The 26,194-nt window shown below is 45.7% G+C and overlaps 1 protein-coding gene and 1 pseudogene across 3 annotated transcripts in view; one reads left to right on the forward strand and one right to left on the reverse strand.

Annotated features, from left to right (window-relative positions):
- LRRK1 (leucine rich repeat kinase 1) overlaps positions 1-16,788 on the forward strand; it is a 222,323-nt gene extending 205,535 nt beyond the window's left edge. For 2 of the 3 annotated variants that reach the window (XM_075557945.1, XM_075557946.1), the window contains 5 exons: positions 117-234; positions 1,210-1,326; positions 5,339-6,189; positions 7,482-7,583; positions 9,249-16,788. In XM_075557945.1, coding sequence (XP_075414060.1) covers positions 117-234; positions 1,210-1,326; positions 5,339-6,189; positions 7,482-7,583; positions 9,249-9,426 — 1,366 coding nt within the window. In that variant the 3' untranslated portion in view covers positions 9,427-16,788. Of the gene's footprint in view, positions 1-116; positions 235-1,209; positions 1,327-1,863; positions 2,435-5,338; positions 6,190-7,481; positions 7,584-9,248 lie in introns of those variants that run through there. The other variant, XM_075557947.1, reaches the window with a different exon arrangement.
- A 6,743-nt stretch (positions 16,789-23,531) lies between these two features.
- LOC142457163 (large ribosomal subunit protein uL3 pseudogene) lies at positions 23,532-24,995 on the reverse strand (annotated as a pseudogene).
- Between the last annotated feature and the right edge of the window lie 1,199 nt (positions 24,996-26,194).

Raw genomic sequence — 26,194 nt, forward strand, 5'->3', positions numbered from 1 at the left:
CAGCACATAGCCAAGGTGCTCTCTGTGGCCTGGGGCCCAGATATGAAGAATGCGTGCTATCCTGTGAAGCAGTTCTGGCGACCATGAACTGACCACTCAACTGTCACTAACTGCAGGAACTACACCGTGGTGAACACAGAGAAGGGCCTTCTGGAAGTACAGAGGATGAGCTGTATGGGGATGAAGCTGAGCTGTCAACTCAAGTTCCAGAGTTCTCTGTGGATAGCAACAGAGGTAATGTCTGAGCATCGCCCGAGTGCCATTCCCGGAGTGGCCAGACTTCACAAACAAAAATACTGCACGCCCAAGTAAATTCGACTTTCAGATAAATAAGTGAATATTTTTTTTCTCACGCCAGCTCATTATCTGTGAGATCCGGAAGTAATGCCATTCATTTCACTCATTCACTGGGCCGCCTCCAATCAGGGGTAGAATCTCGCAAAAGAAGAAAACCCAGTCGGTTGGTGAAATGATTAGTTTCCAATAACACAACCCCATTCCAAATGGAAGGGCTCGTGCGCTTATATGAGGGAAGTCGCCGGAAGGCCCAGGGAGCTGTCTCCTGGGCAATCTAGAGAGGAATCTCGGAGAAATGCCAGAGCTGATGGTGGCACACAAATGGGCACAGCCTTTCTAGATGGCAATTTGAAAATACAGCTCAAGCATTTTTCCTAAATCTTAAACCTACTCACTTGAGCCTCAGTAATGTCAGTCTTCAGAATTGGTTCTAACGGCCAAGATACACACAGAGAAAAACTTGTCTGTAGGACTGTTCCTTCCAGTATAATATGTAGCAGTGAAACTTGATGGCAACAGATTAGCCAAATGATTAGCCAGGTAGAAATTGGAAGAGTTGAAACACTGTTGGGCCCTAGACTGGGTGCAGATTAGGAGTTCTGCCTCCTGTGTGCCATGACATGACAAGAAAAACAGAAAGCCATGGTGTGGCGTGTGATCTACTTTTGTCTGTAATGCATGCACACTAATACCCCAAGAAACTCTGGGGAGAATATTCCCCTCGCCCCAAAACCTGCTCTGGGTGATAGGTTAGCAAATTGTCTATAAAAATGAAAATAACCATAAATGACAATCTAGAAACCCTCAAAACGGGTTGCTTTTTAATGCACAAAGATCCCCCTGGGAAATTCCTCTAGGCATGTTCCGGGTGTTCCCAAACCTGGGCTCATGCCAATGCTCATCTCTGTACAGGACCAGAAGATCTACATCTACAGCCTCAAAGGCATGTGTCCTTTAAACATGCCTCAGAGGGCTCTGGACATTCCAGCCATTGTCACCTGTTTCCTGGCCGTGCCTGTTATAAAAAAGGTGAGCTCAGGGGACATGTGGGAGGGGAGCAGTGTTCTAGACTGGGTGGGAACAACTTGCTGCTGGGAGGGGAGACAAGGAGAGGGGACAGCTGGACCACGTGTTCTTGGACAGAGAAAGAGTCATAGCAGACATGGCCCCTCTTCCTCCTTGTGGAAACAGACATGATTCTTACAACTAAGGCCTTCCAGGATTGCTTATTTACAACATGCAAATGCCGCAGGCCTGGTTCTCATGAACCAGCTTTCCCCTGGAGAGCCAAAAGGGACAAATGAGTACGAACCCTCTTGTACCAGGGCCTATCAGCCCCCCGCCCCCTGCCCGGGCACTCTTCTCTCCACACCCCATTCTTATCTAGGTTCTGGCAGGCCAAGTACCTGCTGTGGTAACCAGACAGCCTGGCAGCTGGGCCTTCTCGCCGACTGGCGCTGCCTCCTCTGACGGTTCACCATCACTCCCGAGAACCATCTCTTTGTCCTGGGTGTCCCTGCACCCACTTCCTTCCCACCTCTTAACCTTGACCTGTCTCTCTCACAGGGAAAAGCCTCATGGTGCTGCCCAAGCCCGGGGTGGGCCAGTTCTGCAACCTGAGATTAGACCCAAGGCCTAGATGCTTCCCTGATGCAGAACTTCACCCCTCTACATACTGCATCCGCCTCTGCACTGGGCCCGTAGCCCTTCCCATCACCGCACACACCCTGCCCCGACCATCTCCACTCAGTTCTCAAGGTCAGCTACAGGAACCTAGCCCCTCTACCAGAGACCCCCCGGTCCCCTCCCCGACCTCGCCATAGCCTCAACTACACAGACCCTGCTCACACTCTCCTCACTGCAGCTTCGTACCTCTGGTGCCTGCTGCGTGCTCGTGGGTGGCGAATGGATGGTGAACGTCCGTTGACTCTGAGACCTCTAAAGGGATACGCTGCTGCTTTGTTAAAACATTCTGACTACCACCCCCACCTCCAGGGTCTCTGTCTGTCCCGTGGAGATGGCATGGGGCTGTGGGGAGGGTCATAAGGCCTTACACACACAAGGCCTTGGGCCTGGAGCTGGAGCCTACCCAGAGCCAGCCTTATAAATGTGAGCTTTATTTCTTCATGACAGTAGCAAAATATATGTGCTCTTCTCTCCACCCTTCTCCAGTTTCATTTCTTACTTAAAAAAGAAAAAGAAGAAAGAAAAAAGAAAGAGCAGCTTATGAAGTTAGTCTTAGAGTGATTTCTGTCTGCCCCACGGGTGACGCGGGCAGCTCTGGACACGGTCTGCACCCAAGCACAGAACACACACACGAAGTAGTGTTTAAAGCCATTGCTAATGAGAGCCGGGGCCAGGGCACCTCCTCCCCATGCCCAAGGGGATAAAGCCGGCACTGTCCAGGCCCACCTGAACAGGGCCCGGTGCTCAGCTGCCCCACCCTCGGCACGCTGGCCTGCACACGTTCACACAGGGCCCGGACCTAGAGCTGGGGACCCCAGCAGAAACTGGGCTCTGTTTTCCTTGGCTTTCTTTCCCTGAAATCCCAGCGATGGATTTCGAAAACTCTTCAGGTTTGTTGACCTTAGTGTTGAGCAGGAGGCCAGGCGCCCCATTACCCTGGTAGTGCCGCCTCCTGAGTTCCCAACAAGGCGGCTTTCTGTTGCTCACCCTTGCTGGCATGGGGCCTGGCTCCCTGCTCACATCCTGGCTCCAGCTCTGTTCCTGGGGAGCTCTTGCTTGCTTCCACACCTCCCACCCAATGTGGCTGCTAAGTTGGGAACGTGAACTCTGTACCGTGCACCACATGGGGGTGGGGGGGCGTGGGAAGGGGGTCCTTGGTATAAAGACAAGTACTGTGCATTGTCCTTGGTCCCTCAGCCTCTGCTCATGACCTCTGGTGGCTGTTGAGAGCTCAGGTTTCATGGAGATCAGAAGGATCCTCCAAGGGTCCCGTCAATGTCAGCTTGTCAACCGGCAGATCAGAACTGGTGCAGGCCACTGGGAGCAGGTGCATAGGGGGTTAGAAGTGCCTACATGTACTTCTAAAAGGTGCAAGGACTTCCTTCTTAAATGAGGCTAGCAAACATGTCTGTCTGCTGGATGCTGAGAACAGGGTGAAGGTCTCCACGAGGCACCCCTAGATGGAGGTACATGAGCTAGGAATACGGACTCCCATCAAAGCATCGCTGGGGCCCGAGCCCTTGACGGCAAGGCCTTCAGAGTCAGCTCTGCTCAGGCTGTGCCCATGTGGCATGTGAGCTGCAAAAAAAAAAACGGACAGAAGAGAAAACCCATTGTGAGTGGGTGACAGGCCTGCATCCCTGGAGTAGAAGGCAGCTAGTTAGTGCTTACACTGCTAGGAAGCTAAGTTTGGCCTGAGCAAAAGTGGCTTAGGGCCAGGAGACAGACACACTCTCTCTGGGGCCAGCCAGCGCTGAGCTCGTCCATCTCCTGGTCCTTTTCTGCTCCCAAGAGAGAAGCCGAGTGTTACTCTTCTGGGCCTGCTGCGCCTCTTTGGGCAACTCATCCAGAGCACTTCCTAGGCACCCACGACTTTAACAAGAAGCCTGCAGTTCTGTTGAGGAGATGCAGAGACTTGCTACGCCGTGCCTTGGCGGTGGGGTTATAACCCAGCCAAGCCGGTGTGGTCATCCTTCAAACAGTAAACATTGAATTGCCATATGACTCAGCAAGTCCGCATCTAGGTATATAACCACCCCACCCCCAAATTAAAATCTGCTGCTCACACGGCTATTGGTACACCAGCGTCTGTGACAGCATTATTCCCAAGCACGTGGAAACAGCAGTGAAGAAATCAAATAGCTTGTGTCGTTGCACTGGACAAATCTGCTCTAAGACTTGTTTAAAATATTCAGAGCAAAGATGTCTCGTCTTTGAGGACATTAGTGTGCCTGGCCAAGCTATGGCAGTTCTGGTCACTTCATATGTACTTGAACGCTGAACAATAGGGAAGACTGAAGAAGAATTGTTGGTTTTGAATTCTGATGTTGCTGAAGAACGTGGCATTCACCTTAGACTGCCAGGGGAAGTACTGCCAGGATCGTCCTTAGAAGCAAGGATCACACGACTTCCCCTCACTTTGGCCCTGATAGCAGGAAGGACCAGCCCCGGGATCATCAGATTTGGAAAAGTAGAGGGTTAGCAAAAGGCAAAAAGAAGCCCTTTAACCATAGCAACGATTGTGAGGCTGGCCCAGGACTGGGCAGTGTTTCATTGGATAAGGTCAATATGAGTCAGAACTGACTAGCACTCAACACTTAGTCACAATAGCCTGAAGGTAGAAATGACCCAAATGTTCATCACCAAGTGAATGGATGAATAAAATAGCATACACATCCAATGGGATATTATTCAGCCGTAGAGAGAAATGAAGTACTGATACCTACTATGACAGAACTAAACCTTGAAAGCAATGTGGAGAATTATTTCTAAGTCAGACACAGAAGGACAAATACTGTATGATTTCACTTACACTAAATATCTAGAAAAGGCAAAAGCTAGAAACCAAAAGTTCATTAGTGGTCATCAGGGGTGGGGGAAGGACAAATGGGAGATTAAAAAGCAATTAAAATGGTTTTTTATTTTTCAAAGGAAAATACCTTTAAATGGTATCTTAAAGCATTTAAAGGTATTTAAAACACACCCTCGTGAAGTTGTGTTATATGTTGTTCTGGGTTTCAATGTATGAAACCCAGGATTGATGAACCTATCGAGACAGCAAGCAGAATAAGGGTTTCAGAGTAAGAGGGGATATATAGTGGTGGGATGCAGCAAAAAGGAGGCAATGTCAAGAAGTCCAGGAAGAAAAAGAAGGTTAGGAAACTGTGGTAGCGATTGTATAATCGTCTTGATATGATTGAACTATGGAATACTGTATGCATTAACTCCAATTAATATTTTTTTCAAAAAAGGAAAATTCCAAGAAGTGGTTAAAAATAAAATCGGGCTTACCTGTGGAAGCCCATCTCAAGTCCGCCTTGTTCTGCCGTGCCACGATCCTTTTGTCTCTCCACAGAACTCCTACCTAGTGTTGGCCGGCCTGGCAGATGGGCTTGTGGCTGTGTTTCCTTTGGCACGAGGTGTCCCAGATGACAGCTGCTCCTACCTATGTTCCCACACAGCCAACAGGTCCAAGTTCAGCATCTCAGATGAGGACGCGAGGCAGAACCCCTACCCTGTGTGGGCCATGGAGGTGGTCAACAGTGGCTCTGAGGTCTGGTACACCAATGGGCCAGGCCTGCTGATAGTCAACTGCTTCACCCTGGAGATCTGCCAGCGGCTAGAGCCCTACCTAGCCCCTTCGGTGGTCACTTCAATTACATGCAGCTCTGACTGCGGGGGCGAGGAGGTGGTCTGGTGCCTGGATGACAAAGCCAACTCTTTGGTCATGTACCACTCAGGCACTTACCAGCTGTGTGCCCGGTACTTCTGCGGAGACCCCACCCCCTTGCAGGACAAGTTCCTGGTGCACCCAGTAGGCCTGGAACCAGCAGGCCACCTAGAAGCCAGCCTACAGAAGCCCAAGGGAGATGGTCTGGCAGATGTGAGCATCATGTACAGTAAAGAGCTTGGTACACAGATTCTGGCCCACCAGGATTCAATGACGGACTACTGCTCCATGTCCTCTCCCTCGTCCTCCCCACCCCACCAGGCTGCCTGGTCCCCCACAAGCCTGCCCAGCTCCCCAGTAAGCTCTTACAACATGCCATTCTCCAGTGACTATGAGGACCCAGAGAGGCAGCGTGATCCTGGTGCTTACTCAGACCCATCTGAGCAGGACCTGAACACCGTGATCCGGGCTACCTTTAGCCAGCACCTACAGGCCACGAAAATTCTCGCTGTGAAAGACCTCATTTGGGTTCCTAGGTAAGTTGCCAAACTTGGACACACCTGCAGAGGTCGCACTGAACAGTGGGGCAGGACGAGAGGCACTTTGATTTCTTTGGCGTCCCTGGGTGGTACAAACAGTTAAGCACTTGGTTGCTAACTGAAAGGTTGGAGGTTCGAGTCCACCCAGAGGCAACTCAAAAGAAACGTCTGGTGATCTACTTTTGAAACCCAGGCATCCTAAGTCCTTTGGAGCACAGTTCTACCCTGACACTCATGGTCACCAGGAGTCAGCGTTGATTTGACAGTAGCTGGGAAGACATCTTTAAAGATAACATCGAGATCTACCCAGAACTCTCTTCTCCACCCGACCCCATCCCTCACCCCAGACACTTCCTCGTTCGGACTCTGGAGCAATCACTTAAGCACCTTTGATAAGACTGTACTAATGCTCACGTTCTTTCTGTTTCTGTTGTTTAATAGTTTTATTAGCATATCCCTCATATCATACAATTTAATCATCACCCCAATCAATTCAAAACGTTTTCTTCTCATGTTCATGTTGTTAGTTCCCCAGTCCCCCCTTATCCTCCTCTGCCATACCCCTAGGTAATTATCAGTCCGGCTATTTTCTCTGTAGATCTACCTATCATGGATTTCATACAGAGAAAACCATATGAAACATAAGCAGGAAGCAGACAACCTTAAAAACAACAACAATGACTAGACAAAACATAGAAAAACCTCAGTCTGAAAAAGCAAAAATATTAAAAGCTGAAGCAACTTTAAAAGGAGTCAAAAGGGAAATCAAATGATAAAATATTACATGTTAACCTGACTGTATCTGCCATCATTGGCTTTCCAGTGCATGCTGTCTGATCGCATGGCTGTTCACATTCCTCACTGATGGTCAGAGGGGATTCCCTGGAAGCTTCATCTACGTGAGAACCCTGCAAATGGATTTGGGGCTTCTCCGGGCGTCCTTAGCCCTCTGCAGACCTCACAGCCCTTGCCTCACACAGGCTAATGACGCACTTCTTCCACATTGACTTAGTTGATGTCTCACTTTAAAGACCCTTGAAGACCCCAGACACTATTCTTTCTGACAACCAGGAGCCATGAGATTTCTTTGCCACATTTTGCTATAGCACCCAGATCCTCCATGATCTCCTCATGATAGAGCCCCCGAGTATAGCATATTGTGAACCATGACCTCTCCTGATTAAATGTCTTCATGGGAAAGTTCTTCCCAGCCTCAACTTCTGTGCTTTCTTGCTAACTTCATCCGGGAGCCGAGACCTCATGTTCAGTACAGGGTTTGGGTTTTCTAGGCATGGTGGCGATATTCTCATAATCGGCCTGCAGAAGGAGTCAGGTGTCCAGCAGGGCCGAGTTATTGCTGTGCTGAAGGCCCGAGAACTGGCTCTGCATGGGTAAGTTGAAACTTCGGGAATCCCTACAGAATGGTTTGGGGGGCATTTATTTTTGGGGGTTGTTGTTTTCTTTCTTCCTTTTTATGGGGGGGGGGTTGTTGTTGTTTTTTTTCTTTCTTCCTTTTTTTTTGGCCCCACTCATCCCCACAACTAAATGTCAGCAGCTACCAACTTGACCCAAAGGCAACAAAGAAGCAAGCTGGGGTCAACTGGGCTGCTGCTAAGGATTCAGCAAATGCTACCTGTGGACATGCCAGCCGCAATTGAAGTGGGAAGCTAAATGATTCACGTGCCCTCCTGCCAAGCAGGGGAGTCCTTCCTGGGATGCCTAGACAACAATTTGAGGGTTAGGTGGGACCAGGACAGCCTGTCCAGGACACATGCATGGCTGGGGATGTATAAGGTAGGGTGATGGACAACCACTGGCAGGAGTTCTAATATCCTCAGCAACTAGTAGTGTTTCGCCCCAGGCCCCAACTGCCAGACAACTTGCAGTAAATCTTCCTGGTAAAAAGCCCATCCGTGCAAATCTGTGTTTCTGTGCGTGCGTGCATGCATGTATAGATCTGTGTGCATGTATGTGTGGGCATGACGGAGCACTTCGATGTAACCCTTGGCCTGTTTCTTTGTAGCTTGATTTATCACAATGTCTGCTGGCAAATCAGTTGGTTTGCTCTTACAGCTGTGGCTATTTCCTCCAGAGAAAGACAATGACAAAGGGGATAGCCAGAGCAGTTCTGCCTCCTTGTCTGCCTGAAAGTAGCCTTCTAAGGCTGTTTCCAAGGCCAGTGACTCATGCTCAGGGTGAGCTTGTAGGAACAGGTTCAGGTTTGCTTCAGAGCCCAGCTGAGTTTGTGGAAGGCAGCCTGGGAATGACATCGTTCTGGCTTGCAGGTGGGTATCTAGGAGCAAATGCTTTGCCCAGCCCAGCTCTGTTGAGATAACCCTGCCTGCCATTCATGACCCTGAATTGTCCCGTGGGGTATTTTCTATTCACCCCAGCACTGGGTTTCACAAAGACCTGGGCAAACTTAAATAGGTACAGTAAGAGGCTACCACCAGCTTTTTGAGAACTCCATGCCCTCAGCTAATTGTGGTAGCAAATCCACCAGGGAAAGGTCCCTGTGTGGTACACAGAGTTTCCACACAACTCCTAACCCAAAGGTTTGGTGTATGGAATGGGAAATAGGCTACCACTCTGCTTCTGTAAGGATTGTAGCCAATAACCCTAGGGCGCTCCTACTCTGTGACACATGGGGTCTCCGTGAGTCAGAGTCAATTTGGTGGAAGTGGACTTAGTTTGGTTTGTATAACATGTGTCTACATAGAGATGCTAAAGTTCGGAGGTCAGTCCCTGCCACTGGACAGGGTTTCCACAGTGGTGGTGACAGGCATGGGGCAGGACATGAACAGATGTTCAAGATGATGACTTATGGGCACTTGGTCACAGAGAATGCCTTTGCTAGTGGCTTCAGAGTTCCTACAGTCAAGGATGCATGATGTGACACCCTCAGTCCATCCTTAGACTTCACGAGCTTGTCCACAGTGCCCAGCTAGGCTGCATGCATGTCCCTTATATATGCAATTTCATCTCCATGTGGTTCAGGGAGGTCCTGGCTGGAGAGACCTTTCAAATTCATGTAGAGCCTCTCTCTCTCTCTGCAGGGTACTTGTGGACGCAGCTGTGGTGGCCAAAGACATCGTGGTGTGTGGCTTTGAAAACGAAAACTCAGAGTGGTGCCTGGCTGTCTGGAGGGGTTGGGGTGCCAGAGAGTTTGACACTTTTTACCACTCCTCTGAGGAGCTAAGCCGCCTGGAAAGCTGTACGCGCAAGAGAAGGTAGCAAATGGGGAAGGTGCACACGTGGCCGACTGCTCCAGCCACAAAACCTGCCGGAAGATGGGACTCCAGGCCCAGAAGATGGACTGAGTGCTCCCAAACTGCCTGCTGCTGAAAACTGCTGGGAAGTTACTGACTAGGCAGGTGCTCAGGGTAATCCATTTCTCTAGGGAACAGTCTTTGGGACACTCCCGGCTTCCCATGTTGGTTTTAAGTCCTTAAGGGAAGGAGGAACTGCCTGGGAGCTGCTTCCATCATCTCCTCCATCCAAAGACATAGGAGGAGCCCCTTCAGAGCTGGGTCTCTGCAGAAGTGGGATGGGCCTTCCTGGATTAGCCATCTTGCCCCAGTCAATTACACTAAAGGCCCTCAGTTGGTAGCACTCAGGGTAGAACAAAAGGAAGATCAGTCTCCCCCCCACCCCCAGCCCCTCTCCCTCATGCCCCCAAGCTGCCAGCACAGTTTACAGGCTTCTGCTTCCCCAGGGCCCACGCCCTGACTTGGCAGGCTGATATCCAAATGTCCCCAGATTCAGAGAGGCTTATGTGAGAGAGCCCTCAAGGACCCTTGACAGGACCATTGCCCAACTCATTGATGAATGAATTCCTTTGAGTGACACAGCTGGGAAACCCAGAAGAACCAGGGCCAGAGTCCCCTTTAGGCCCTTTCCATTCTTCTCCAGCCACAGAAAGGAGCGGTACCTCAAGCAGTAGGGTTCCAGCCTGTATTTATAGCTTTGTAAAATAAACTCCGATGCAGCAAGAACACAAGTTCTTTTATTTTCCCATAATACTCTTATTTATCACTTTAAGAAATCAAGTAATATCTCAGCACTGAGGCTGCTGATAGTTAAATCATATTGTAAGGAACTTCGACCAAATATGCATTTGCTGAAGACTTACTGTGCACATGTGCAGCAGAGTATAAAAAGTTAATGAGGACTTTTGCATATGGTACTAAAGAGTTTTGTGAATCATACAGATACACACTCGTGCCCACAGCTGTTATTACCAAAGATCACCGATTGATGCTCTTAGCAAAGAGTTCTTGGATGGAACTACAGTTTGTACACTGAGCTGCTAACAGATAGGTGAGTCTATCCAAAAAGCACCTCAGAAGACTGGTCTGGCAATTTATTTCTGAAAAGTCAGCCATTAAAAATTGCTACCATGACTTAGATTGAACTCTGACACCTGGTAGCCCAGAACAGGAACTTGAGTGTAAAATTACACTCTAGTTCAAGTTATTGACCATCATCTAAAATTTAAATATAAAAATCCAACTTCACACGTCATTCCACTTACCTGAAAAGTCAGCAGACCTCACAAGAGTGAAGTCACGGCTGTTTGTGAGAATGGCACAGACTCATCCTTCTCAGACCCCAGCTTCTTCCCCAGGTCCATGACTGACAAGATCGGAGGACAGCCACCATCATCAGGACAGCCCCATGACCAGGGCTGGGCCAGTAGGTAGAAGACAGTGGCACTAGAAAGCCCGCTGCTTTAGCATGCAGCTTCTAGCCATTTCCATCAACAGAGCCATAAACCATGGGCCGAGGAAGGTCAGGATGACCACCTCCGTTACCAGGTCCTGTCCTTCCCTGTGCCAGTCACCTGATTTCAGGACACCAGTGGGCCAGACCCCTTTGTCAGCCCTTGAGTGCCAACAATCCAGCTCACCATCTTCATTCAAAGATTGCCAACCATACTTGAACCAGTTCATGAACTTGGCTACATACAAATTAGAGACTCATGGAAAAATAACTAAGTGTAAGGGGAGATTGGCTGGTAAAATAAACTTGCACTACAAATGAGAAACAAGTAGCTTATTTATCTTGTATAGAAAGACCTTGTGTGTAGTACATGTAAAATCAAAAATGTTAACTTGCTGCCACTTAGTCAATTCTGATTCACAGAAACCTTATAGGACAATATAGATCTGTCCCTATAGGTTTCTGAGACTAAATTGTGATAGGAGTAGAAAGCCTTATCTTTTTCCTGACCTTGGGGTTAAGCAGTCCACCGTGGTGCTGCCTGTTATATGTAGAAAGGGTGACAGGTGGCAAAGCCCTACCTAATTCTAACTGCTCTGTAAGAATCAACATGAATTTGCTTTCCATCTGGAGGAGAACCCAGGCTTCACCTTCCCACATCTGTATTCCTCTCTGCCCACCACTTCTGTAGCACTTTCTCTTTCTGATCCTAGCCACCTAAAGTCATACTTCATCTCACCCAGAGTCAGGTCACTGGGGACCAGTTATAGACTCAGAATTCTGCTATTCCCTGTACTTCAGACCCATGGGTCTCTGTCTCCCTCTGTCTTTCTCATCCCCTAAGAACAGTACGCAAGTTCAGTCAACTGTCCCTGCTGCCTTTCCTGGTCACACAGAGCTAGGTCTACACAAATCAACTTTAACCCACTAGCCCTTGCTGGTTCATTGTCCCTGTGGGTTAATTATTTTTCTATATCAACTCATCGACTTCACCAAGATCATCACCTACACTTAACATTTACCCTTTTATAAACAGAAAGCATATAAGTAAAGATGCTCATCAGGCAAGATCTGCACTCTCTCCTATGCATTGATGTTCTTACTACTCAAGCCCCAAAGAATGTTCCAAGGTCTAGAGACACTTAGTTGTTGGGGCCTCCATGAGCATGCAGGATTGAGGCCTTAATGCATAATTTTATCAATCCAGTGTGTGAACATGCATGATCATGTATCTTCAAGACTTAAAGACCTCAGATGTTATAGCTTTTGATAGCCGGATACCATCAGCTTTCTTCACCACATTTGCTTATACACCCATTTTGTCTTCAGCGATTGTGTCTGAGGAGGTGAGCATCGCAGAATGCCAGATTATTATAGCAAAGTGTTCTTGTCTTGAGGGAGTGCTTGAGTCGAGGCCCAATGACCATCTACAACCATAATTCTTAACATATAGAAATAAGTACATATATTTATTACCCTCTCATTATATATAAATATATTTACATGTGTACATGCCTGTATTTAGACCTCTATAAATGTCCTTTGCCTCCTGGTTCTTTCCTCTATTTTCTTTTACTTTTCTTGAAGGTAAAAAGTGGCCCTCTAGCTGAGAAGCAACAAAACCCACATGGAAAAAGGACACCAGCCTGTGTGATCATGAAGTGTCGATGGGATCAGGTATCACTATCAGGCATCTAAGACCCAGAACAAAATCATACCCAATGTGAATGGGTGGGTGGGTGGGGGGTGTAGCATGGAGTAGAGACCCAAAGTCCATCTGTAGGCAATGGGACATCTCCTCATAGAGGGTCACAAGGAAGAGATGAGCAGTCAGGGTGCATTACAGCACTGATGAAACACACAACTTTCCTCAAGTCTTTAATGCTTCCTCCTCTGCACTATCATGACCTCAATTCTACCTTACAAATCAGATTAGACCAGAACATGCACACTGCTACAGATCAGAGCCCACAACAAAGGGAATCCAGGATAGATAAACGCCTCAGGACCAACAATGAGAATAGAGATACCAGGAGGATAAGGGGAAGGTGGGGGGAGAAAGAGGGAATTGATCACAAGGATCAATCTATAACCTCCTCCTAGGGGGACAAACAACAGAAAAGTGGGTGAAGGGTGACAGAGGACAATGTAAGATATGAAAATAATAATCTATAACTTATCAAGGGTTCATGAGGGATGGAGGGCGGGGGAAGGAGGGGGGAAAACGAGGAGCTGACATCAAGGGCTCAAGTAGAAAGAAAATGGTTTGAAAATGATGGCAGCATATGTACAAATGTGCTTGACACATGGATGAATGTATGGATTGTGATGAAAGATGTAAAAGCCCCCAATAAAAGTATTTAAGAAAAAAGAAAAGGAAATGCATGATTTACCACACATGCTCCCTTTTCCTGAGGCTTGTTGCCAGAGTCGAGCTTGTGTGGTACCGTATTAATTTATATATGTGTGTGAGGCAGGGTTCCCTACAGAAACAAAACCAGGACACTTATGATTTTAGATAGATAGATTTAAAGTGAGAAGAAAAATAACAGCTAATTAGCCAACAAAGCTCAGCTCAGCTCACTTTATCCTGGAAGCCTTTCAACTCTTGTGGGCTGCTGGGTCCAAGGTCAAGAAAGTAGACAGTGGGGTTTTCCCTCAGGCAAGGCTGGAAGAGTCTGCCCAAAGGCAGCAGACAGCAGGGTGGGTCAGCAACAGTCAGTAGGTGGGAGCTTAGCGAAGCAGGCCCTGATGGGATCTCGAATTCAAGCACAGAGACAGGGTCCACCAGCCTCAAACTCAAGTAATGTACGTACCAGTAGCATGGCGAAGCAGGTCTCAAAGGAGCCTCAAGCTCTAGCCACATGGCAGGATCCACAGGTCGTCTTGGCCCATTGGTAGTGTAGCTCACACACTGAGGCAGAGAACTAGTTAAAGCAGGAGCAAGAGATGCCAGCTGTGTCTATTTATTTCTGTTCTCTTCCAATCAACCTGGAACCCAACCAAACCTCTCCCACATGTTCACATGGGCCTAGTTGGCACAATAAACCCGACAATCACAATATGTGCAAGTGTAACATGGAGGAGGTACCTTAATTCCTCAGGCTGTTACAAAATCCAAAGATGAAAAACCATATTTAGTTATTTGACTCATGCCTACCTTAAGAAGAAACCCTGAAAGAAAACACATAAGGGGCAGGGGCAGGCAACTTAATTGCAAAAGCACATGGGCCTATCAATACAGTAAGGAAAACAGTGATAAAATATTGCTTACTAGCCTTGAATTGGCAAAATGAAGAAGCAAGTTTGTTTGTTTGTGTCTGTGCCCTAGAGACTGTCAGTGGTTGAAATCAAATAAGAACCAGTTCACTGCCCTAACAATTGTTTTAAGTATCAAAAGAGATATACCAAATGGTAGTTTATTATTTCATACAGTTAGTACTTAAAGAATAATAATAAAAGTGATACACAAAACTAGACTATGTTATAAGAGTTTTAAAATGTTAATGAAATAATGTTAAATAATACCTGAAAAGGTCACTGAAACAGTTATTTAAGATATTTCCATATTGCTTCTTGATTGGTGTCCTTACTTGGAATAGTCTTTGCTTTTATTTGAGCATCATTGGCTGCGGGATTTCTCCTTAACCATCTCTTCACTGTAGGAGTTGGATCCCATTCCTTTAGAGGCAGGCCAATTAAAAAATAGTCCTTATGTTTTATATATTAGAACAGGCAACTTCTCTTCTCTGAACATATGATGTTTATCTTTGAAAAGCTCCTTTCTGCTTCTGCTGAATTTATAGCAGTTGTTCTCACAACATTTTTATCTCTTTGAACACTTTAAGGAATTGCATAATTCTCTCATAATTATCTCATTTATGAAAGGCTTTGAGGTTTAAGAATTTGGGGGTTAACACAAAACTGAAATGAATAATACCATGTCGCCCTCTGGTCATTTGGCATGTTTTCTTTTTATGTTATATGTTTATTTACTTAAATGATAAATATAAGGGAATAAAAATGTGGTCTCTCATCAAAACTTCATAATGAGTTTTATGAAATGAATAAAATATTATAAGGATAGTTCTGTCTAACATATTTTAAAGAATAAACATTACTATGGGCACTTAAATACACTGTTATGCAGATGGATGCTACAGAAGAGTAAGGCATGTAAATGTGTGATTTCCACAGTGAGCAGCTTCCCACCTTAGAGAGAACCCTGATTACAAGTGCCATTTTAACAGCCAGTTCATTGAACTCAACAAAAACTTACCTATCAGTTCCGCCAAACCAGAGAGAAATGGCTGAAAACCGCCACTGGACACAGACAGTACTAATCAAACATGCGAGCATTTCTGCTTTAAGGAACTCATTGGTATTAAGTGGAGATGACCACAAACACAAAAGTCAATCAAACGAGTTGTGATGAGGTGCCATCAAGTCAGTTCCGACACAGAGTGGCCCCACGGAGAACATAATGAAAACCCACCCAGTCTTGCCTCATCCTCACAATTGTTTGCATGTTTGAGCCGATTGTTGCAGCCACTATGTCAATCCATTTTGTTGACTTTGGGCCTTCTTCGTTTTCAATGCCCCTCTACTGTACCACACATGATGCCTTTCTCCAGGGACTGGCTAATCTCTCCTGACAAAATGTCCAAAGTATAAATGCCCTCTGCCTCCCAGCACTTTCCTCTATTTCCCTTGACCTTCCTCCTGTCCCACTATCATGCTCGGTCCCCACCAGGGTTTCAGCAATTCTTCTTTGTTACATTACCCTTGATCATGCCCTCTCAGGCCTCCCATACCATCCTCACCACCAATTTGGATCACTTGTTCCCTTGTCCCTGGGTTAGTTAAAACCACTTTCTTTGCCCCTGCCTCCCCCTCTCCCATGTCCCCCTGAAACTGTCGGTCCCATTGTTTTCTCCTCTAGATTGTTCACCCAGTCTATCTTATTTAGACAGACATGCGGAGATAATAACATGCACAAAAACAAAACAGAAAAACCAAGCAACAATATACAACGAAACAACAACAACCATGCCCTGGCCCCAAAGTCCACCTTGCTTCTATTAAATTGGCATTCTATGATGCTCACCTTCCCGACACAATCGCTGAAGACAAAGCAACAAAGCCCACATGGAGGAAGCGCACCAGCCTGTCTGATCACGAGGTGTCGAAGGAATCAGGTATCAGGCATCATCAGAACAAAAAATCTTACCATAGTGAATGAGGCGGGGAGTGTGGAGTGGAGACCCAAAGCCCACTTGTAGACCACTGGAGATCCCCTTGCATAGGGGTCTCGGGGAGGAGATGAGCCAGACAGGGTGCAATATAGCAACGAAAAATCCAACTTTCCTCTAGTTCCTAAATGCTTCCCTCCACCCCCTGTACCCCCCCCCACTATCATGATCCCAATTCCACCTTGCAAGTCTGGCTAGACCAGAGGATGGACCCTGGTACAGATAGGAACCAGAAACAGGGAATCCAGGGTGGATGATCCCTTCAGGACCAGTGGTATGAGTGGCGATATTGGGAACATAGAGCAAAGGTGGGCTGGAAACAGGAAACCGATTACAAAGATCTATATGTGACCTCCTCCCTTGGGGATGGACAACAAAAGAGGATGAAGGGAGACATCGGACAGGGAAAGATAGGACAAATAATAATTTATAAATTATCAAGGGGTGAGCGGGGAGGGAAGAGCAAAAATGAGGACCTGATGCCAGGGGTTTAAGTGGAGAGCAAGTGTTTTGAGAATGATGAGGGCAATGAATGTACAAATGTGCTTTACAAATTGATGTATGTATGGATTATGATAAGAGTTGTATGAACCCATAATAAAAAAAATTTTTAATGTCCAAAGTATATGGGACAAAGTCTTACCATTCCTGCCTCTAAGGAACATCTGGCTGCCTTCTTCCAAGACAGACCTGTTTATTCTTTTGGAAGTTTATGGAGCTTTCCATAGCCTTCACCAGCCCCATAATGGAAAGGTATTGATTCTTCTTCAGCCTTCCTTGTTCAAAGTCCAACCTTCACATGCAGATGAGGCCATTGAAACCGTGCCTTGGGGCAGGCACATTTTAATCCTCAAAGTAACCTCCTTGCTATTCAGTACTTTAAAGAGCTCTTATGCAGCAGATTACCCATTGCAATGCATCTTTTGATCTCTTGACTGCTGCTTCAATAAGCATTGATTGTGAATCCAACCAAGGCAAAATCTTTGACAACTTCAGTCTTACTGTTTATCGTGATGTTACCCTTCGGTCCAATTTTGAGGATTTGGGTCTTCTTTTCATCAAGTTAGAATACAGACTGAAGGTTGCAATCCTTGATCTTCATCACCAATGCTTCAAGTCCTCCTCATGTTCAGAGAGCAAGGTCATATCATCTGCATCGCAGATTGTTAATGTTAGGGTCAGCTTCAGGTTTGGATAACTTATCCCAAACTTCCTGACATGATCCATTCCACCAGTCAAGTCAGGGTCAGCTAGAGGTCTTGATGACCTATCCAAACTTGCCTCACATAATCCATTCCCTGGCCGGCCCGATTGACTCATTCCCAACACAGAGCAGGTTTTGGACTGAGGTAAGCCAATGGGGTCCCACCACCCAACCTCTATAAAATCCAATGTTGTATCCCTAGACATCATCATCTTCCTCAAATTGTGAGACAACCCACTTCATGACTGAAGTGTACTTTGCTTATTAAATCTTCGCTCTGCTTAGTGTCTTATTGTACTGTCTTGATGTTTCGCCTGGGTGTGGCAGCAAACCAATCAGGAGAAATTTTAGAGCTTTTCTCTGAGGAAGAAAAGCCCAGGAACATTGACTTTCGATACATAACCTTTAAGGGCTCGTCTGAGATCCTGCCTTTCCTCTGGGTAGTCCTATGCCACAGGTAAATAATGCTGCGAGCTCTGGGCCTTTTAAAGTTTGCCTTTTTCCAACGTGTCCCTTTTCTTTGTTCTCTTTTGGATTTTTAGGATTAGTTGTGTTTTATGAGTCTGAGAGGTATTCTCTCCGGACCAAGAACAGGGAGCACAGCTTCCCTTTTTATGAGGTGGCTAAGTGACTGACTTAGCTGTTCAGTGGCTAATGAGGGTGACTCACTCATTAGAAAAAATTCCTTATGAATCCATCTACTCTTGGAGAGGAAAAGCATATCCAGGGGTCTTGACACAGTTAGCCCATGTATCTCATCCTTGAGGGCAGAATAAATTCTGAGACACGAAGATGGAGGTGGTCAGATTCAAGAGTCACATCCAGAGAAGTCCTCATTCCATTACAAATCAACACGGAAACCCCAGCCAAGGGCAAGAAATTTTTAACCTTTTCTCTATTGGCATGGCACTGTGTTAGTCTGGGTACTTTAAAGAAACAAATCTACAGAAACTCCTGTATAAGAGAGAGTTTTATATAAAGGGTAAGTGCGCATCAAGAAAACATCCCAACCCAGTGCTGCCCAAGCCCACAAATCCAACATTAACCCATATGTCCAACACCAATCCACAAAGTCCTCCATCTCACCGACTGCAGGGGGAAAGCTGAGTCAGTGAACGTGTAAACATCTCAGCGCTGGCAGGGGTCTCCACATGGGTGCTCCAGCACCCAGGGCTGCATCAGGGTAGGTCCATGTGGCTTCTCCTCAGGGATGTCTTACAGGAAGTGAGCCTTGCCAGCTGAAGTAGGGAATTGGCTAAGGCAGCTTCACCCTGGTGCGACCATCACAAAGCAAGAGACCTGAGAACTAGAAAGGCGAGACTCACCAGTGATGCTGACAGAAGTTCAAGCTGCACTGAATGCATTAGCCAAAAAGAGGCTCTAGGAATCAATGGAATAGCAATGGAAACATTTCCACAAGCTGATGAAGTACTAGAAGAACTTGCTCTTCTATGCAATTTGGAAGACAGCTACTTGGCCATCTGACTGGAAGAGATCCATATTTGTGACCATTCCAAAGAAAGATCACCCAAAAGAGTAACTATAGAATAACATTGATATCACACCTAAGTAGAATTGTTCTGAACATAATTCAACAATAGTTGCAGCAGTACATTGACAGGGAACTTCCAAATGTTCAGGCCAGATTCAAAAGAGGAATGAGGAATATTATTGCTGATTTCAGATGGATCTTGCCTCAAAGCAGTTTCTGTTGGTGTTAAGTGCCATATAGTTGGCCAAAACAATCCTATGCATAATAGAAGGAAGCACTGCATAGTCTGTGCGATCCTCACAATTGTCCCTATGCCTGAATCCATCGATGCAACCACTCTGTCAAGTACCAGAAAGAGGTTTACTTCTTTTTTCCTTTTTCTTTTTTTGTACTTATTTACTTTTATTATTAATCATTTTATTGGGGCTCTTACAGATATAATAATCCATAATTCAGTCATATCAAGCATAATTTTACAATGGCTACCATCATCTGTTTCCAAACATTTTATTTCTTCTTGAGCTCTTTGATATCAGCTCCCCTCTATCCCCTCCTTCCCCTCCCCTACATCCCAGGAACCCTTAATATATGTGTATAGTCCATATCTTACACCATCCAATGTATCCATTCGCCTGCAACTCTGTTATTCATTCCCCTTGAGAGGGGTTATACAGTCATCATTGCTATCAGTGCCCTCTTTCCCCTCTCTCTCTTCCCATATCCTCAGGAAATCATTACTCCCATTACTGCTTCTATAGGATTATCTATCTTAGTTTTCATGTATCTAATGCTCTTAATTATACAAACGAACAGACATAGGTCTAACAAGATTAATGAGGTAAAACAAAGACCATAATAGTAAGAGGAGGAAATATTAAAGAACTAGATGATAGTTATGTGTTTCATCAGTGCTATACTGCTCCCTAGATTTACCATCCCTTTTGTGTGGCCCTTCTCTGAGGGACTGTCCGATTATCTTACAGGTGGGTTTTGGGTCTCCACTTTGTCCACACTCCTTTGGTCAATTTTATAGCTTGTTTTCGAACTTCTGATACCTATTCCCACCCATACTTCATGATCACACAGACTGGTGTGCTTCTTCCATGTGAGTTTGTTTCTTCCCTGCTAGATGGCTGCTTGTTTAACTTCAGTCCTTTAAGACTCAGACACTCTATTTTTTATAGCCAGGCACCATCAGCTTTCTTCACCACATTTGCTTATGCACCCATTTTGTCTTTAGCAATCGTGTCAGGAAGGTGAGCATCATACAGTGCCACATTATTGGAATGAACCATTCTTGTACTGAGGTAAGATTTAAGTAGAGGCCCAAAGTTCATCTACACACACACATAGACAAATACACCTATCTTTATATAATTGCATATATACATATCTATATTTATACCTATATATAAGTTTTACTTTCTTCTTTCCTCTTTTTCTGTTTTCTTTCCTCCTGCCCTACCATTTTTACCCATCACTCACCTCTCAGTAATTCCTCTCAGATACATTTCATTGATCAAACATGACCAGGAATGCTACGTTTTCCTCACTGTCATATTTAGATCCTTGCTATTCCTGTCCCTGTCATTATTGGCTCACCACTTACCTCCTGCCCCTGACCCTGCTTCCTCCTTTTCCCATTTCACACTCCCCTGGGAACCATCAATCCCTTTGCTATCTCCTTGGGATTGCTTATCCTGCTTATCTTATACAGATAGACACCAAAAGATGGGGGTGGAGAGAAAGGAAGACCATACAAATACATAGTTCCAAGCCTAGCTGTTCTGTTATCTCAGAGTAGATGGCTATCTATGTTAAATAGCGAGCAGGGCCTGTGATAATCCACCCTTTTCTTTTAGGGTTCCATATCCCAGGACCCCCTTACCTGGCAGCAGTTACACCCTTTTATTCCTCAGCATTTGTGATCAAGAGGCCCGCCTTCTACAAGACCCATTGCTCTTCTGCAGTCAAGGATGGACCGGTCTAGTGCTCCCACACACACCACGTTATACCTTTAGACTTTCAGTGTGGCCCCCTTTTGAGCATCCCCAACCAGTTCAGATGAGATGACAAGTGCTGTCCCCTGAGTCAGATGTCTACCATTGGGACTCCTCTGGGACTTTGTGACTTTGCTCCCATTGCTGGTCTGTTGCACTTCCCTCTTGGTTTGCCCCCATGTGGGTGAGTCAGACTGGCCACTCTCCTCAAACTGTATCTTCAGTGTGTTCTCTGTAGCACTGTCATCTAAGGGGGGGGGGTGTCATGTCTTGAGCTGAGGCCATCCCTGCAGTTCTCTCTGTGAATGAGCTTCTCCAAGCAGAGATGTTTACTTCTGTTTTATTGACTATATCAGGCATTTGACTCTTTGGACCATAGTAAACTATGGAAAATCTTAAGAAGAATGGGAATTCCAGAGCCCTTCATTGTGCTCACATGGAACTTGTACATGAGGCAGCTGTGCAAACAGAACAAGGGAACACTGCATAACTAAAATCAGGAAAGGTATGTGTCAGCATTGTGTCCTCTCACCATATTTGTTCAATCTGTATGCTGAACAAATAATCAGAGGAGCTGGATTATATGAAAATGAATTTGGTCTCAGGATTGGATGAATGCTTATTAACAACCTCCCAAATCCAGATGATACCACCTTGCTTGCTGAAAGTGAGAAGGACTTGATAGATATCAAGGATTGCAGTCTTCAGAATGGATTACAAATCAATATAAAGAAGACCCAAATCCTTACAACTGGACCATTAAGTAACATCATGATAAACGAAGAAAAGATTGAAATTGTCAAGAATTTTGTCTTGCTTGGATTGACAAGCAATGCTGATGGAAGCAGCAATCAAGAAATCAAGACTAATAGAACAATAACAATAATGATATATACCAACAACAATAAGAGTTCCTGGGGTGAAGGGGAAGGGAGGGACGGTATAAAAGGGAACTGATATGAAAAAGTTCAAGAAGAAATGAAATATTTTGAAACTGATTGTAGTAGCAATTATACAAGTATAAGTGATCTATTTGAATTATGAGATGTTATGATATCTGTAAGAATTCCCAATAAAATGATGAACAAAACAAAGAAACAGAAGTTGGCCACCAAGGTTGCTCCCTCATTACAAAAAGAAAAGAAAAAGAAGTCAGAAGACGAGTTGCATTAGGTCAATCTGCTGCACAGACCTCTTGAGAATATTGAAGAGCAAGGATTTTACTTTGAGGACTAAGGTTCACCAGGGTATTTTCAAGTCCTTCGTGTGCATGTGAAAGTTGGACATTGAATAAAGAAGAATCGATGCATTTGAATTACAGAGCTGGAGAAGAATATTGAAAGTGCCAAGGACAAAAGGACAACCCAATCTGTCTTGGAAGAAGTATGGCCAGAGTGCTCCTTAAGGCAAAGATGGCCAGCCTTCATTTTACATTCTTTGGACATGGTGTCAGGAGACACCCATTTCTGGAGAAGGACATCCTGTGTGGTAAAGTGGGAGGGGAGTAAAAAAGAGGAAGACCCTCAAGGAGATGGGTGGACACAGTGGCTGCAACAATGGGCTCCGGCACAGGAACAATTGTGAGGATGCTGATAGGGCAATGTTTCCTTCCTTTGTGCACAGGGTTGCTATGAGCAGGAGCCAGCTCCATGGCACTTAACAACAACAGACCTCTTGACACAAAGCCCAAGAAAAGGCCTTAAAATCACCTTTTAAAAAAGTCTTAATTAACCCCCCAGCCTTACGACTTCCTAATCTAGAAAATCCCTCGTTCCTGTATGTGTCAGAAAAAAACCAAGGTGGCAGTAAGAGTTCTGTTTCAATTTTTGGAATATGAGACATGGCCAGTAACATATCTGTCCCCAAATCTGAATACAGGAGCAGCCAAGTAGCCCCTGTGCCCAAGAGTGGTAGCAGCTGCCACCACATTAGTAGAAAAGTCTCAAAAGCTAATACAAACTAGGAAGATTACTGTCAGAGCGTCACACTCATCAAACCCCCTGCCTTTGAGCCAGGGAAAGTAAGTAGCTTTCCAACTCAAAGATGCGAAAATACCAGTTGGTCCTCAGAAAATCCAGGTGTCCTTTTGTTGGAATCTTGGAGCTCATGGTCCCAAGTTTAGAATTAGCCACCTAGTTGCTTGACTTCCTTAAGCCAGTAGCAATTTATCTGCTTCCGTTATTGTTCAGCCAGTGTATCATTAACATGTTAGTCAGGTTTGTCTTTTCCAGATGGAAGCAGCTCCATGTAAAAGTGATGGTGGTGAATGGATACAGTCTCATACCACTCTGACAGTGGACCAGGCAGCTCACAGGTTTAGGGCAAGTGGAGAGAGTGGACTCGAGAAAGTATACGGTCCTGTGTACCATCTCATCCGGAAGTAGGCAGCTCAGTCATTGCCCATGAATTCAGATTCCCGTTCTGTTCAGGAGGGAATGTTAGGGTCAGCTAGAGGTCTGGATGACCTATTCCAAACTGCCTCACACAATCCATTCCACCAGTCATGTCAGGGTCAGCTAGAGGTCTGAATGACCCATCCCACACTGCTTCACATGATCCATTCCTTCAGTCCTGTCTGAATGACTCATCCCAACACTGAGCAGGATAGGGACTGAGGGAAGCCAATGGTGTCTCGCCATGTGGCCCCTATAAAATCAGATGTTGTACCCTTAGATGTCATCATCTTCCTCAAATCGAGAAGCAACCAGCTTCATGACGGAAGCATACTTCACTTATTAAATCTTTGCTCCTCTTACTGTCTTGCCACACTGTGTTGTCTTGATGTCTTGCATATGTGACTCCCCCTGTTGTGGTGACAGATCACTTGGCAGAAACCTGCTAGCTTTTCTCCAAGGAAAAAAAGCCCAGCAACATCAACTTTCAGCACACAGCAGTTAGTACGTCTTTCTCCAAACCTGATGCTGCATTCTTCTTTATATAAGCCAGCTCCTCTGATGATTTGGTCAGCATACAGATTGAACAAGTATAATGAGATGAAATAACCCTGTTGCACACCTTTTCTGATTTTAAATCATGCAATATTCTCTTGTTCCATTTGCACAACGGCTTCTTGGCCCATGTACAAGTTCCATGTGAACACAATTAAGTGCTCTTGAATTCCCATTCTGAAGATTATCCATAGTTTGTTATGATCCACACAGTCAGATCTTGGCATTGTCAAGAACATACAAGGAAACATCTCCCCCCACACCCACCCCGCTGGAAAATAAGTCTTACTGTGATTCCACCAACCGCACCATCTGTGGTGCACCTTCTCCTTGACAATCGGTCTTTCTTGAGTGGTCCCATGAAAGCTTTCTTCTTCTCAAGCGTCCAAAAGCAGCCGTGACCAAACTTGGGAGATGATAGCGATGAAGGTGAGGTCAATCTTCTTCATGGCATGGTGTTTGGTCTGCACCAGCAGGGACTTGCGCAGAGTGAGCATTTGCTTCTTGGTCCCCACCACGCAGCCCTTCAGCATGACGAAGTCACTTGTCAGTTCACCATAGTGGACAAAGCTGCCCAAGGGATTGATGCTCTTGTCAGAGAGATCGTAGTCTGTGAAGATGTTATTCTTTTTCAGTTGCCATCCTTGATGAAATAAACCTGGCTGAGCTTGTAGATCCATGCAGTGGTGGTAGCCCTTCCACCCAGCGCGGGCCACCTGAAAAGGCCACACGGGTGGAATGCCAAGCCCCGATACTAGCTACCTTGCACAGTCTTCGATGCAGCTTCTTGGTGCGCCAGCAACTGGTGACCCCTGTGTAGCCCTTGTCCTTGGTCCCTCCAATGATATCAATCATCTCATCCTACCCAAATGCCCGATTCACTGGCACCTGCTGCTCCAGCTCCTCATGTGCCTAGTGCAGCTTCTCTTCCAGGTAGCCCCATTCACTTGGATCTCCCATCAGGTGGGCCACTTTCTTCTTGTTCACCTTGGACCCTGGCCTGCTGACTTCATGCACGAAGTGGGCCATGCCAGACTTGTAGCCAAGGAAGGCCATGAGGGGGACCAGCTTGGAGGAGTCATCCTTGGGGAAGCTCTTCACCTTCCAATGATGCTGGCAGCTGTGCTTCGTGGACAGGACACCCAAAGACCCATCCCTGGGCCCCGGGAACTTCCTGTGCGACATTACAGTTGCCCATCCCCGCTGGGAGACCAAGAAACATCTTTCTGGTATTCTCTGCTTTGAGCCAAGAGCCAGCTGATATCAGCAGTGATCGCCCTCGTTCCGCATCCTCTTCTGAATCTGGCCTGAACCTCTGACAACCCCCTGTCAGTTTATTGCTGCAACTTTTGTTAGGTTATTTTTAGCAAAATTTCACTTGCATGTGATATTATTCTGAAATTTGAGCATTCTTTTGAGTTACTTTTCTTTGGAATGGTCACAAATATGAATCTCTTCCAATCAGTTAGCCAAGTAGTAGCTATCTTCCAAATTGCCTGACACAAACAAGTGAGTGCTTCCGGTGATTCATCAGCTTGTCACATATTTCAGTGGCTATTCCATCGATTCCTGGAGCCTTGTTCGTAGCTAATGCATTCAGTGCAGCATGGACTTCTTTCTTCAGCACCCTTGATCTTGCTCATATTCTTGAAATGGTGCGATGGTGACGAGTCCTTTTGGCACAGTGACTCGGTGTCTTCTTCCCATCTTCTTTTGATGCTTCCTGCACCATTCAGTCTTTCAAGATTGCAGTTCAAGACTTGACATTTTTCTTGAGCTCTTTCAGTTTGAGATAGGCTGAACATGTTCTTCCTTTTTAGTTTTTTTAACTCTAGGTCTTTGTGCATTTAATTTAAGTGTTTTACTTTGTCTTTTTGAGCTGCCCTTCCAAATTTTATGTTCAGCTCTTTAATCTCATCACGCTTTCTAGTTGCCTTGGCTACTTTATGATTAGGAGTAAATTTCAGAGTCACTTCAAACATCCAATTTATCTTTTCTTTTTAATGACTTTTCACTTTCTTCATGAATGATGTTCTCACTTGTGGGGGGAGGTCAGAGGCTTACAGATATCCTCCCTGAGGGCAGTCAGTCAACCAGATTATATGGCAGTCCTCACTCCCTGCTACTGGGAACAATAAACTATTCCTACTTGAGGCCTGCAACCAAGTGTTCTCACCCTACCAATAATGATCTCTATCAGTTGAGTCAGGGAACAGGCCAAACTGGCTCTGTGACATCCAAAGTTAAGTTGCCATCCTATATCTATGACCTATAGCACAACCCCTCCCGGTGATGTATTTACTCGCCTGTAATTAAGGGGCTTGCATGTCCCCAGAGAATATAAAAATCCTGGGCTAGCATTAAAGATCTCTCTCTCTCCCTCC

The sequence above is a fragment of the Tenrec ecaudatus genome, chromosome 9 (genome assembly GCF_050624435.1).
Source record: "Tenrec ecaudatus isolate mTenEca1 chromosome 9, mTenEca1.hap1, whole genome shotgun sequence".
Taxonomy (NCBI): Eukaryota; Metazoa; Chordata; class Mammalia; order Afrosoricida; family Tenrecidae; genus Tenrec; species Tenrec ecaudatus.